A 15362-nucleotide genomic window follows, 5' to 3' on the forward strand; every position below is an offset into this window, starting at 1 on the left:
CACACAAACATACAATCACGCAAAATTAGCCGTTTGTTCCAATACTTTTAGGTATATATATATATATATATATATATATATATATATATATATATATATATATATATATATATATATATATATATATATATATATATATATATATATACAGCTATTCACGAAAAATTAAACGATTGCAGAATTTTTATCAAGTATGTTTGGTTTTTGTTTAATGAAGAAAAACTGTAAAATGATATAGACTTAATTTTTTTTATTTATTAAAGAAAAAGTAATTAGCTTTAATATGAATATGAACATGTTATAAAAACTTTAATATTTAGTTAGAAAAAAGCTATTACAAAAAATCTTATAGGAAAAATAAGAAGCACAAAAGTTTAAACGAATTGCAACATTCCAACAAAAAATGAAAAAAAAAGCGAAATTAATATTTGAAGTGTCCTCCTTTGTTTTTATTGCAAAAATAAACTCGTTTTTTGCATTGATTCAACTAATTTCATGCACATCACGCGAGGTACCTTCAGCCAATACTCATTCAAACGTTGCTTTAAATGCTGAGTTGATTGAATTTCATGGTATGTCAGTTGATTGTCGATCCAAGACCAAATATTTTTGATTGGGTTAAGATCTGGTGATCTAGGGCACCAGGGCATCACATGAACTTTTTTTTCAAAAAATGTTCTTTGATTGAGTGTGCTGTATGAGCTGAAGCCCCGTCTTGTTGAAAGATGAATTGCTTGCTTCTGCCATACAAGTGTCTGATTGATGGAACTAAACACGTTTCCAATGTGTTCTTGTAGGTGTATTGATTAATTCGGCCTTCATACAGCTCACAGAAGCCTATACCTTTGTGAGAAAAACATCCCCAGATGCCAACCGAACCTCCACCGCCTTGTCAACGATGTTGCGAAAACCTGTCTGAATATTTCTCAGTTGCAAATCTTTTGACATAGATTCTTCTCTTGCGGTTTCCAACTTGAAAGTTAGCTTCATCACTCCAAATAAATTTTGCCCACTGTTCTACAGACCAGTCCAGCCTTTCTTTGGACCACACTCGTCGTTTACGTTTATCCGTGATTGAAAGAATAGGTTTTTTAGCAGCTATGTACGTTCCAATACCTTTGTCCGACAATGTTCGTCTCACGAGCTCTCTGCTAACTTTTGAATTATTTTTTGACTCATTGAAGATTTGTGCTAGCTTTTTGTAGCTGAGTGTGGGGTTTTCTCTGCTCATTCTGAATATACCTCTTTTGTAACGTTTGCTGAGTTTGGATGGTCTCCCAGTACGCAGCATGTCGGAGACGTCCATGGTAAGTTCCCAGGTTTTGATGGTTTTTCAAACGCAATATTCAGAAATTTTAAGTATTTTGCCTATTTGAACGTTTGTGTGATTTTTTGTCCGCGCCATACCAATAACTTGCAATTTGATGTCACTAGAAACTGATTTTCGACCCATTTGCATGCAATTGAAATTAATTTGAAATTCAAAATATTTTAAGTTGATTTTTAATGAATTAAAAGCTGCCTGATGATGTTGTGATGAATTTTTTGATTGAAAAACTACTCAACTATTTGCTAATTAATTGATAAATTCGCTGCGAAAAAAAATTTCGCAGCGGATTTATCAATTAATTAGCAAATAATTGATCCTAAATAAAATCGTTTAAACTTTTGCGAAACCTCATAATTTGTATCACCTACCTTTTAATGAAATTTCTGAGTAAGCGGTAATGAGTCAAAACCTACTTTTTTATTCTATTAACAAATAACCTATTTACCAAATTGGAAAAATAATTATTTTGATATCCATTTCCGTTAGATTTTTATTCAAGAAAAACCGAAGATTAGATTTGAAAATTCTGCAATCGTTTATATATATATATATATATATATATATATATATATATATATATATATATATATATATATATATATATATATATATATATATATATATATATATATATATATATATATATATAAATAGAAGCGGGGCGGATGCTTTAAGTGAGACTGAATGAGAAAGATATACGTACTGTAAAATACCTTCAACTATCTTAAATGGGCTTTAAAGTAAAAAACTTTTGCATACTTTTAGGAGATCGGAAAAAACCTCTTTCCCCCTTCCTTTTATCTATCTCATCTTGACTAAATACGCCTGCGCATACTAGTTTTAATAATTTTCATTATTGTATTTGATAGAAAAGATTACAGTTGTTCACTTATTTTTGTGTTTTTTTTTTTTTTTTTTGTTGAGTGCTAATAGCTATCCCAATAATTACCTAAATAATAGCTATCCCAATAATTACCTAAATAATAAAAGATTTTGCAAAACTGATCGAATCAATCTAAATAAGTGATTTTGGAAATGTTTCCACATGCAAGGTTAACCAAAAAACAAAAAATACCTTTTCCTTAAAGATACGATTATAAATAATGGCACCATCATTTTCCATAATGGAACAATCTTGACATTAGTCTTTGTAGAAAGTCCCAAATACATGCACAATTACGTTCAAGATGCCATATCCTGCTTTTGAAAATACGAATAACCTAGCCTTGTCAAAACATTTCAACTCTTTGAAACCAGAAAATAAATATTAACTAAGATTCGGATCAATAAAACATATAAAACCAAGTTTTTCCGTAAAAACAAATAAATTCATTGAAGTCATAAAAAAAAATACCACCACTTTGGAATTGTTAGATGCTGAATGTACGCAATTGAATCTCAAAAAAAAAGACTGCCTCGATCGAAAAATCTCATATGGTTAAACGAAAAAGCTCATCTCAGGGATATCGATGTAATAATCAATATAAGCAAGTTGTGCCATATTAGAGGTGTATTTAAGCATAGCATGTAAGAGTGTGTCGATTTTTAAGATAAAATGAACTTTTTCAAATTTCTTCATAAAAAGAATGGTGAAATTTTTCAAAAAAAGAGTGGTGAAAAATATAACTTTACCATTTTTTTAAAAAAGTGATTTTATCAAAAATTAAATAATTTTAGTATAAGCTTGGCAAATTTTGATTATAAATCCATTTATTTTTGGTTATTACTTATAATTCGTAAGTTCTCATTTCTTTTCTCTAAAAATTAAATAATACGTCATAATTGGACAAAAAGGAAAGCTCCAGAAACATTTTAACCATTGATCTCAAAATCTAACTGGATAGTATATACGGGAATTTTTTGAAGCCAGTTTTGGCCTCCTCAGATGACGGTGGAACTAACGAACTGTTATATTAAAGTTAAAAAACTGATGATAATCAAGTTTTATATTTTAAACTCAAATATCAATTAATATATGAGTTCTAAACAAAAATCTAATTTTTTGTTTAGCGTAAGTTTTTTCTTCATAAAAAATATTTATATAATAAAAATATTTACTTAACAAAACATATTCTTACAATACGTTGTTATAAATTAACTTTCTATTTTTCTTTTTTCAGAATAAATATACTAAATAAAAATTCGATAACAAATTCTCATTAAAACTAAGTACAAATTTTAATATTAGTTTGTTTAAATTTACTTTGTTTGAAAGTAGTGAAGAAAAAGTATTTGTTTGCATGTGCAGAAATCATAAACTTTTAAGTTATATTGATAGGTAAATGTGGAGGGTGTGATTTAGGTTGGACAATTTGGTTAGGAAAGGGAAAGCTTTGGAGATAGTTTGGTTAAGGCTGCACATGGTTTAATCTTTAAGAGGTTAAAGTTGATTTTTTACTGTCCTTAGTATATTCAACTATACAATATATCTCAATAAACGTTGTAGTGTGAAATGGTTAGTACTCTTTCATTTATTACCTTTATAAAATACAAATAATTCCCTCTTAATCTATTTCAAGTATTCAATACTGCTTTTATTACCTACTTCTCTTTTTACTTTTCTTAAAGCTAATATCTCTTCTTCTTTATTTGAAACAGCAAAAACTTCCGTTTACTTTAATGATTATTTCTTCTGACTTCTGTTTAATTCAATTTTATTTTTCAATAACAAAAGTTCTCTCTGTTTAAAAATCTTCATAAAAACTTTCGTAAAAACTTTCTTTTACTTCTGTTTAAAACTCCGTCTTCCTCTTCCTCTAACTCCTTCTATCTTTTCTTCGCAAGAATCTAATTTTTTTTGAGCTGTTAATGTTTCTGCTTGTTTTTGGTTGCAATATCTATTCATCATTTATTCATGAGGCAGGTTGATGAGTTTTCGCGTTTTGGTCTTTTCCCAGTTGTTTTAAACTTTTCTTCTTTCCGCTCAATCATTTACTTACGTGATAGGTTGAAGATTTAAGGGTTAAAAATTTTTCCCATTCTATAAATGTCAAGAATATTCAGAATTTCAGAATTATCCAAAACAAAGTTACAGCGAAAACGAAAACGAAACAGTCAAGAACCGCGAAGCATGTTTAGGCTCCCAACGATTGAGAATGAGCACCGTTTGAAGTAGAGAAACCGAAGAACAGCGAATTAAATATGTAAAGAGTCATGAATTGCAAAACAATACCATTATAGAAGACTGTGAACGCAAGCCACCCATGTAAACAGTACATCCTAAAATTGGGTTATTCCACAACGACTCGAAGAAAGAACACAAACACAAGCTCGTCATAATCTGAAAAATGGATAACATCTGCTAATTTAAAAATGCGAAAAATTCTATTCAATTACGCTATAAATAGGTTTTATGACTAGAAAAATTCGATAACCACCTCTGGAAACAGAATTATCTACATGGAAAACTCCATAATCAAAACACTTTTTTCAAAATATAAAACCATACAATTCCGCTTCCAAATGACTTCCATCGATCAACACTAACAAAGATGAAGCTTTTTCCATACAAGGACATATCTTGGTATCATTACTAGTACTACCCAACGAAAGCCATAATTTTCTGCAAGAATATTTTATCAAAAATGAGGAAAGAGAAAATGATCAACAATGCACAAATACCAGTGCATTGACACGAGAAATAATTTCCATTCCCATTTCTGCGCGTAGTGGACGGATATCAAAATAATGTAAGATAAGTCCAACCTTAAACAGGCGCAGAAATAAACAAAAAAAGTCACTTCCATGGAGTCCTATGCTTACCATTTATTTTGGAGCCAAAAAACGAACCATCTCGCAACATTAGCCGTTTGTTTCAATAATTTTTGGTAGAAATATATGTAAAAATAGAAGAAAGTGGTGGTAAATGGAAAGGAAGGTAGATATTTTAGACGAGACTAAATCAGAAAGAACTACGCACTGATGAATACATTTACCTTAAATACGAAATCTAAAATAACGGCAATATTGACAGCCTTGGAACAATCTAAACCCTCATCATACATAGGAAGTCCAAGGCACATGCACAAATACACCGAAGATGCCATGATTAAAGTTAGAAAATATGTCAAAAACATTGTCATAACATTCTCATAAAACTCATCGAGGCCAGAAATTAATACCAAATGAGATACAGACAAGTCCCCATGGATCGATATGACATATTAAGCCAAGTTTTCGGGTAAAAGCAAATAAGATTTATTGAAGTCATCAAAAATTACCAGATATTTGGAACCGTTAGTTGTTAAATGTACAAAATTGAGTGGTAAAAGTTAAGAACTGCCTCACCAGCACAACTTCATATGGCTAAACAATAGAACTCATACCAAGGATATCAACATAATCATCAATGTAAGCAAATTAGAGGTGTGTTCAAGCATGGATTTTATAATACTTCCTTTTTCCTCTCAAGTTTCAATTTATTGGTTGGAAATTTATCCAATATATTCTTGGTACAAATCAAAGTTACGTCCTCGTAGTTTCAAAACTTAATTCAATTATACAAGTTTACTTCTAAGTTAAGTTTCCTATCTCAACATTGACTAATTTTTTGTTAACCTGGATTTAAACTGGAAAATTGCACTGCGGATAAGGAACAAGAACCTTTTTATTTGGTTCTGGGTGGCATCTAAATAATATAGACTGGTACTTAGATCTAACTTATATATGCTGTATGTCAAGGTTGGAAGTAAAAACTTTTCATAATAATTCTTAACTTTCTTTTTAACTCCGATTTAAAAAATATATATTCATAAATTACAAAAGTATTTTTAATAAGTAAAGCTGATAATAATGCTCTGACAAGTTTCTTTTTAAAAGAAATGCAGAAAGTCTCATGTGCAAACACATCTCACAAAACCCAGTTTAATTTGTCAAAATCTTTTAAATTAACAATGGTTTTGGTATTAAGTATATTCTCTACCTTCGGAGGATGTAATCCTATCATCTTGCATACACACGTGGTTTTTAAAAGATAACTTTCAATATTTTCTAAATACTCTTCAAATAAAGAGTTTTCTTATATGGAATTTAGTTCAAACGTATCTACTTACATTAATTTGTGGAACCTTCTTTCGTTTTTGTGGAGCATAAGCGATTTATTCGCTTGTTCAAACTGCTGTTGTTTTGGTTTCATGTCGAGCTTTATAAAAAAAGTTAAACTTCAATAGTTTACGGACAACTGAATTGTATAGTCTTGCATCATGTTATTTGTGCCATAGCCTGCAACAGTAACAGAATATGTATTAAGAATAGGGTAGGGTGGGGTAATGTGGGTCTACGGGGTAACCTGGGTCTAATTCATATTTTTATGTTATATTGATAATGGCTTTAGGTACAAAGTTGTAATTTTTACCACTTTGTTTTAAAATATCAGGCTTTTCAATTTCAAAATATAACCTAGCTAGGCTGTCACTTTTTTAGCTAAAATGCTAGATACATCAACAAAGTCATTTTTTCCTCCGTTTTTTAACTTCAGAGAAAATATATTCAAGTAAGACATAAGCGTATGAAAAATGGTTATTTTGAAAGTTAAATTACTTTAATTTAAGGATAGTATACCTTGAAGACACTAACGCACATGTTTTGTTTAAAATTTGAAATATAATCAGGTGGGGTATCATGATATGTAATTATTTTATCGAAGTTGTTGTTAGTAACATTACAAACCTATTAATTTCATCAGACCTAACTATTTTCGTCTTTAGTTCTTCAGTAATATTAAACTCTTATGAAGTTTATATCTTTGAAGTTTATATTAAGAAAAGTGTATTTATTTGTTTGAAAGAATCCGTTCTCCTAAGTCAAATAAGGTCAAATAAAATATTATATAAGACCTATTTGGTGTTAAAATATTTTTTTTTGTGATATGTTTTGACTTATGCTAATATTTCACCAAAAATTTAACAGATTTTTCATAAATATTACTTTAGAAAGTATTTAAAAAATGCCAAGATGTTACTATGAAAAAATAAAACCCAAGTACAATGCTGATAGTTTGGAAAGAGCAATTATGTTAGTATGTGAGAAAAAAAAGACTATTTATTTTGCTGCTAAGGAGTATTCTGTTCCTAAAGAATCATTGAGACGAAGAATAAAGCAAAAAGAATTTAATGCAAACAAGCGTGAAGGTCGAAAAAGTGTGCTGAGTGATAATGATGAAGCTATGGTTGTAGCTGCAGCGCATTATTGTCAAAGATATGGTCTTCCATTAGATTCTCTTGACATTTGTAATTTAGTTGCCTAATTTTGCACAACGATGAGGATGAAAACTCATTTTAAAAATGGAATTTCTGTTAAAGATTGGATAGTTTCTTTAAGAAGCGTCGTGTTGATAAACTTCGATTACGCAAACCTGAAATACTTACATTTTCAAGAGTAAAGTTTAACACGCGAAGTTTAATTTAATTTTTTTACTATATTATCTGATGTAGTTCATAATAATAAAATTGTGCCAAGTAAGCTAGGGATTCTCGAAACGTTTCGGGAAAAATCAATCGAAAAAATTGTTACGTTACGATACGAGAGGTTTTAATCAGTTACGAGAGTGATTTCGAAAAATCAACTAATTTCTCGTAACATTTCGGTTACGTTACGGGAAATTCCCGGTTGTTACGAGAATCATTACGAGAATGGTTTCGAGTTTCCCGTAAGTCATTTTTCCCAAATTTTCATTGTCTCATTACGAGAATTATTTGTGTTAGGTCTATTGTAATTGTAATTGTAAAAATTAAATACAATTACACATTACAATACAATAATATTGTATTGTAATATTACAGAAACAATAAAATTTTACTTTGGTATTGTATTGTTGTGTTGAAAAACAATTACAAAAAGTATTGTATTGTTTTTTTTCTAATAATACAATAAAATCCGAGAACTATTGTTTTGTTTTAATGAAATAAAATTACAATAATTATTGTATTGTTTTGATGAAAACAATTACAATAACTATTGTAGTGTATTACTTTACATTAAAGTAGAAAAACTAACGTATTTTAACGTATTTATATTCATCTCTTAACGTATTTATATTCATCAATTTTTTGTTAATTTTTTAAAAAGTAAATGTACTATGTGTAATTTAAATAATGTATTTTTTTAAAATTTTATTAGACTGTTTCAATGTTGGAGCAGTCTGAGGCATGTGTCCCGTTATTAGAAAGTCTTGAGTTCGATCCCGAACAATCTATGACGTTTCGCGATTTGACTGTTTCTTAAACTTCATCACTTCTTCAAACTACGTCACATTGCAAAAGCAAACCATCCTCAAAGCAAATTATGATCATTGAAACACTTTTTATTAATATTTTTTTCATTTTCTCGATATGTATCGAAATGTATCAAAATGTTTCGGGAAAAAATGGTTTCGAGATAGATTTTTATTTTTCAATCAATACTCTCGTAACTTCCGGGACCCGATCGAAATTAATTTCCCGAAAGTTTAAAAACTTTACTCTCTTAACTCAAAAACATTTCGAGAAGAGTTCCGTTACGAGTCTCGTTTCGTAAAGTATCAAAACAAAAATAGTTTCGAGAATTCCATGCTTAGTGCCAAGTAGTATATAAAACCTTGACCAGACTGGGCTCTCCACGAATCACTTAACGAAGAGAGTATTTGTACATCCAAAAAGCAAAGATGCTTATGAACTGGTTGCTTCTTCTGGTAAAGCTATTTTCTCTGTGCTGTTCTATGTGTCTGCAGATGGAAGGTATCTTCCACCTTTTGTTATTTTTAAGGGAGAAGGCTATCTGTATTCTAAATGGATAGAAAATGGAACACCAGGATGTGCTTTTGGGGCAACAGCAAGTGGATGGATGCAAGACTTTCTATTTGAAAACTGATGTTTTACTTGAATTTTATATATTTCATTTTTTTCTTTCGACTCTTTTTTTTTCTCTTATTTTATTAATGTATTACCACTGAATAGCCTTTGTTGTTCTTGAAGACGGTACAAATGATTCAATAGAAGTAAATGCATTCTTCGTTTTTGCTTGTCAAGCACTTTATACCATTTGCTGACCAAGATCAAAAACCAATACTCTTGCTTTATGATGGTCATGGCAATCATTTAACATATGGTATTATAAAAGCGGCCATGGACAACCATGTTCAAATTGTTTGTCTTCCGCCAAATTGCTCACACTTATTACAACCGCTAGATGTGGCTGTCTTTGTACCATTAAAGAATGATAATTCGTGAAGCTGTTTTCTTAAACAATTGTATGGCTAAGCTTGTTCTAAACGGCATGTCAAGTGTAACATATCCTCCTAAGGAAGTAGTATTGTAAACGTTGGATCCTTGAAGAGAGTTTGCATAAAACGGTCCTCCGAGAGGGGAAAATAGCAAGTCGCAAGCAAGAGCAGTGTTGTCAGTACCAATATCTTCTGTAGTTTCTGAATAGTTTCCAACTCCAATCTCTCCATCTGCAAATATTCTAATAAAAACTTTTCCAGGTACGCTAAGTCCTGCTGTTACTGTGTCATTATTAGCTAACCATAACCTTCTTAGAACTCCAGGACCATCAGAGTAGGTGAAAACTGTAACTGCATTAGGTAATCCTCCTGCTATAGTTTGCGACTTTAGTCCTAAGCATGAAAAGCTTGAATTTGGAACTTGTCCTAAAAAGTTAGATATTTGTGAGAAAACATCAACGTAGCTTTTTGTAGCAGCGTCTTGCAAGTTTGTAGGATTTGCCACATTTGTCAACTTGTGTAAGTTTAAATTGACATCAGTAGTTATGTTGTTTATTCCTGAAGCTGTATTTCTATCCACATAATTTTTTGTTGCGGCGTCATGTAAATTGACCGGATCAGACACGTTGATCAATTTGTGCGAGTTTAAATCTATGTCACCGCTAATCGTAATAGATCCATATGTTTTTACATTTATGCTTGTTCTAACATCTACATAGTTTTTTGTAGCAGCATCGTGCAAGCTTGAAGGTTCATTCGCATTGATCAATTTGTGAAAGTTTAAATGAAGATCTGAAGTAATGCTGCTTGTAGATACTCCAGTTGTTGAATGTGTGTCGACGTAGCTTTTAGTGGCAGCGTCATGCGAGTTGACGGGTTCCGTCACGTTTATCAATTTGAAAGAGTTCAAGTCAATGTCTACAACGATAGTGCTTGATCCGTCTGTTCTTATAAACATACTATTAGCCAGTGTGGGTCTAAGCATATCATAGTAATATCTCCCCATTTCTGATCTATCGAATTTGTCAATCATTTTTTATATATGTATTTTTTTAAAAAAATCATCATGATTTTTCATGAATTTCAGATGTGAAATTTAAATTCTTCGAATCCATGAAAAATCACCAAAGCGTATAATGATGTGTTTACAGAGTACCAAAAAGTTGTTCATCCGTCCGCTGCTTTCTGGTTGGTTGATTTGAATCACGTGATACCTATGACGTCACATGTTTGTTCGTTCCTATCGCGTCATCGATCACGTTCTTCTGACGTCATTGATCACGTTCTTCTGACGTCACCGATCACGTTGTGAAGCTGTGCTTGCACAGCGAAACAACTTTTGTGGTACTCTGCAAACATCGAAGCAAATGCTAAAAAAAAAAAAAAGAGCATCCGAAACAGCATCCGTTAAAGAAATTAAAATAAATATTTGACAACGTTATATATAAAATATATATGCGGACGCGTTAGTACAAAAAGGAAAAAAACACCGTTTTAAAACGTAAAAAAACCGTAAAAAACTGTAAAAAAACACCGTTATATAATGTGCAAATTATGTAACTAGTTCCCAGTCCTAAACGAACTAAACCGCGCAATTTAGAAATATAAAAATAATAAAACAAACAAGAAGGTTACCTTCTTTCGCCGCTATTTTGAATGTTGTATGTTAAAAGTTTGAGCAGGGCTTCCACGTCCGTTCTCCATTGGGGCTTTCGTCCAAATGAAGGTTTCAACAATGCACTTTTTTAGTCGACCGAAAAACATCGTTTTTTTGAAAGCTTCGTTTATTTCCTCACTCAAAGTTTTTTCCATTGTATATTATATTATTTTCTAAATAAAAAATATGTATTTTATATTAATAAGTAGCTAAATAAACAATCATAAGATTTTTTCGTTCTATTTTGGTGAAGATTCGATTCCAATAAACGCATTCTTCATTCGATATTTCATCTTCATCGAATAACCTTTAATTCTTAACCATTTTCTTACGGTTTCGTAAAACTTTTCGTAAGACTTTTCTCGATCGTAATCGTAATCGATAGAGTCCAAAAGATATTTCTTTGTTGGTGTTCAAAATCATGGTTCGTTTGACAGAAGGATCGTCGTTGCAAAACTTTTTCTCCGCTCTGTAAAAGAGCAAGTGGTTTTCGACGGTTTTTTTAAAATCGATCAGCGAATACGAAGGCATACCGTTTTTGATGGTCGTCCATCGTCGATCGGCTTTCAAAGGCAAGTTCACTCTGACGGGTTTGCTGTAATAAGTGGGATCGACGGTGGTGAACACTTTATTCAAAGTAAGAGTGTCTAATTGAAAAAAAGGAACCACGTGAGCTTGAACATAACCTCCTCCGTTGACTGAATCGTTGACGACCTTGTCCACGTTTGAAATCATGTAGCAAGTGGCTTCGGATAAGTTAGGATAACCGAATTTCTTCGACATTTTTTTGTTTGTTTCGAGTTTGTTTCTTCTCGGTTAGTTGTTTCTTCTTGTTCAATTTGGTTTTGAATGATTTCGATTGAAAAAAGCAACGCTTTTATACTATTGAATTGTTTAAACAGTTGTTTAAACAAACGGATGCGTTTACAATAAAAACGGTGCTATTTTTAAACTTCGAATAGATAAAAGTTCAAAGTATAAACCAATATTATTCCGTTGCCTTAACAATTGCGCAACTGAATAGTAAACGTCAGATATACTTCATATATCGCCAAGACAACGGGATTTACATCATAAGACAGTTGAATCAACAATTGAAGCGTATAAAAAAAATCGCTCGTAAAGAAAAAAAATATTCTTAAAGAGGAAAAAAAAAATGGAAGAGAAAGGTTTTTCGAAAGAAAAAAAAGAAGAAGAAGAAGAACAAGAAGAGGAAGAAGAAGAAACGTTTTTCATGAAAAACGTGGATGCCAAAAAAAAACGTTTTTATAACAGGAAGCGCAGGTTGCGGCAAAAGCTACATGATTCGAAAATGTTATCGATATTTAAAGTTGATCGGAACGGAATGTCAGCGACCACGGGAATAGCAGCCAGTTTGTTTGAAGACGGAACGACGCTACATTCGTTAGGCGGAATAGGAATCGGAAGCGGTTCCAAAAAGATGAGCGAAATCGTGAAAGAGACGTGGAGAAAGCTGGAAGTGTTGTTCGAAGACGAAATAAGCATGTTAGATGCGAGCTATTTGGACGCTCTCAATCGAGCCGTGAAAATGGCAAGAGGAAACGAGCGTCCGTTTAGCGGTGTGCAGGTGATCGTGAGCGGTGATTTTTTGCAAATATCGCCGGTGAGCGGAAAGTATTGCTTCGAAAGCGAAACTTGGAAAGAAATGAACTTTGTGAAAGTGGAACTAAAAACCGCAAGACGACAAAAAGACGAAGCGTTTGCGTGCATGCTTCGCGAAATACGCAATGCGAGTGTGAAGGGTAAAAATCTGTCGTGGCTCAATTCGAGTTACGTGGAAGATCCGCCTCGAAACGTTCCTCGACTCTATTTTAAAAACGCCGAATGCGTCGTTCACAATCGTTTCATGCTGAGTTTGATCAAAAACGAAAATACGCACGCGTTTACGAGCAACGATTATAACACTCTAGGGTTTTCGTTTCAATTGCCGCAAAGTTTGGAAGTGAAAGTGGGGGCGTTGGTGATGCTGGTCAAAAACCTGAACGAACGATTGCACAACGGATCGTTGGGAACGGTGACTAAAATAGACGATGCATATACGTCAAATTTAACAACGAAAACCAAACGACGGCGATCGAAAAAATCGAAGAAAGACATTATGAAGGCGAAACGGTGGTTTTCAGTCAAGAAAATTACCCGCTTATTTTGGCCTACGCCATGACCGTTCACAAAGCGCAGGGTTGCACGTTTGACGAACTGGTGGTGTTTCCTTCGTACCAATTCGCTCCGGGACAATTGTACACCGCCTTGTCTCGCGTCAGAGATATAAAAGGATTGTATTTAGGGAACGTAATTTGGTATCCGCAGCGTAACCAAAAAGTGATCAATTTTTATAAAAACTGTTAAAAATTTTTTATTTGTTGTTTTTTTAAATTTTTTTTTTTTTTTAAGAATTAAGAATTGAAAAAAAAACAACATGAGAATCAAAAGAAAAGAGTTTAAAATCGCGACGTGTTTAACAGGTTTTGTGTACAAATCGAAAAACGTTTTCGAGGACGGAGAAATAGTCAACGAAGCCGCTGTCGTCGAAGCTTCGGAAACGTACGTTCACTCTGTTTTGCACTCATCCTCCTCTGGCTCGATCGCTGTTTGGCGAACGTCGCACGGCGGTGACTTGGTACTACGAAAACACCGAAAAGAGCATGTCCCGTTGCCCCTTGAGCAAACTGCCCGTCGAAATGAACCATCCTTGGTTGAGAGCCGAACGTCGAGCCGCGTACGAAGAGTGTCTTTACGAAAAGGGCGGCAACTTTTCCGATCTGAGGTGCTTCGACATGCTGACGATTGCCAAGAGCGTGCAACGATACATGCTCGACGTTTTGAAACCGCTCCACACAGAGCTGAGAATAACGCCCGAAGAACGATGGTCGTTGCGGAACGACGAAAAGCTCAACAAGCGGTGCACGGTGTGTCGATAAGAGTTGGACTTGGACGTGCGTCGAAAGAAATCGCCGCTGTTTGCTGTTTCCGGGGCAGCGGTGGCTCAGGTACGGCGGGCGGCGGCGGCTCTGGGAGGGTGCCGCAAGGCACCCCCTCAGAATCGCTTCGCGACTCTGAGGACGACGAGGAAGCCCTAGGAGAGGTGAGGGGGAGAAGGGAAGAAGAGATCAAATGAGAAAACGTCAAACGCTGGCTGTTCAAGGGCATCACGCGCATGGACATGACGAACGGCAACGAAAAAATGGCAAAAGCGTACGCAGCACAACACGAAAAACTGATGACGATGTTTGAGGATCACGTGGTGGTAGATCACTGTCATTGGACGGGAAAAGTGATCGGTTTGGCTCACAATAGCTGCAACATGAGTTACGGAGCTCGAATCGAACTCGATCCCGTCATAAACGTGTACACTCACAACTCGTGGTTCGACAACCGAGTCTTGAATTTGAGCTGTTCGTTCGCCAAGTGTTTCAGCTTTTTTAAAATGTCGCCTCGTGGTGAAGAAGAAGATGAACAAGAAGAAGAAGAAGAAGAAAAAGAAAAAAAGAAGTACAAAGAGACGTCGTGTCACGTTTCCTTGGAAGAAAAACTGTTTGCGATTGCCAAGAGCTCTTCGAAAATCGCGCTTTACACGTTCGACGGGAACGTGCGCGTGTTGGACAGTTTGAAAATATTGAACCAATCTTTGGATTCGGCCACTTCCATGCTCGGGGAAGAACTGCAACGTCTCGTGAGAGAAAACATGATCGAGTTTTTGAAAGAAGAAAACCTCTTTCCTTCGCTTTTGAGCGAGTGCGAAACGCGGGAGCTGAGCTCCTTGTTGAACAAAAAAACGGTGTTTCCCTATCAGCACATAGAAAATAGTTCATTTTATTTTTACTGGGAATTTCTTTTCTCCACAAACCTAAACACACCAAAGGCAATTTTACAGAAGAAGTAACTTTCTTTCACTTGTTCGCAATATAACCACACTTCCAAATTATTCTTTCTGTCATTCATGTACGGTTTAAGTTTAACTGATTTAAAATCTCCATTTAATAACGAAACATAATCATCAATATATTTTAGTGAATATTTAAAATTTCCCACAGGATTTTGAATAAATTGAATTACATTATACATAACACTTTTATCAATCACTTCCAAAGAAATATCATCATACAACGGAGGACACCATTTTAAATTATCTTTTTCAGACCATTGCGAAGTCCATAGTT

At 33.6% G+C, this 15362-nt stretch overlaps 2 protein-coding genes and 1 long non-coding RNA gene across 3 annotated transcripts; 2 read left to right on the forward strand and 1 right to left on the reverse strand.

Moving 5' to 3' along the window:
* Positions 1–7041: 7041 nt before the first annotated feature.
* LOC149894733 (uncharacterized) lies at positions 7042–8891 on the forward strand. Its single transcript, XR_016449178.1, has one exon. It is a non-coding gene; the product is annotated as an uncharacterized LOC149894733 (long non-coding RNA).
* Positions 8892–9318: 427 nt separating this feature from the next.
* LOC149894734 (uncharacterized) lies at positions 9319–12032 on the reverse strand. Its single transcript, XM_090076642.1, has 2 exons — positions 11163–12032; positions 9319–10897 (listed from the first exon to the last, which is right to left on the reverse strand). The coding sequence occupies exon 2, from the start codon at positions 10558–10560 to the stop codon at positions 9514–9516; it is 1047 nt and encodes a 348-aa protein (XP_089932768.1). The 5' UTR covers positions 10561–10897; positions 11163–12032; the 3' UTR covers positions 9319–9513.
* A 290-nt stretch (positions 12033–12322) lies between these two features.
* LOC149894735 (uncharacterized) lies at positions 12323–15022 on the forward strand. Its single transcript, XM_090076967.1, has 2 exons — positions 12323–13524; positions 13668–15022. The coding sequence occupies exon 1, from the start codon at positions 12341–12343 to the stop codon at positions 13364–13366; it is 1026 nt and encodes a 341-aa protein (XP_089933093.1). The 5' UTR covers positions 12323–12340; the 3' UTR covers positions 13367–13524; positions 13668–15022.
* The last annotated feature ends 340 nt before the right edge of the window (positions 15023–15362 follow it).

Source organism: Hydra viridissima, unplaced genomic scaffold (assembly GCF_058129835.1).
Source record: "Hydra viridissima isolate aposymbiotic clone 2 unplaced genomic scaffold, HvirCarnegie_v1 scaffold_1, whole genome shotgun sequence".
Classification (NCBI taxonomy): domain Eukaryota; kingdom Metazoa; phylum Cnidaria; class Hydrozoa; order Anthoathecata; family Hydridae; genus Hydra; species Hydra viridissima.

Coding starts and splice junctions, on each gene's coding strand:
- LOC149894735 (XM_090076967.1), top strand. CDS start 12,341: ATGGAAGAGAAAGGTTTTTCGAAAGAAAAAAAAGAAGAAGAAGAAGAA.
- LOC149894734 (XM_090076642.1), bottom strand. CDS start 10,560: ATGATTGACAAATTCGATAGATCAGAAATGGGGAGATATTACTATGAT.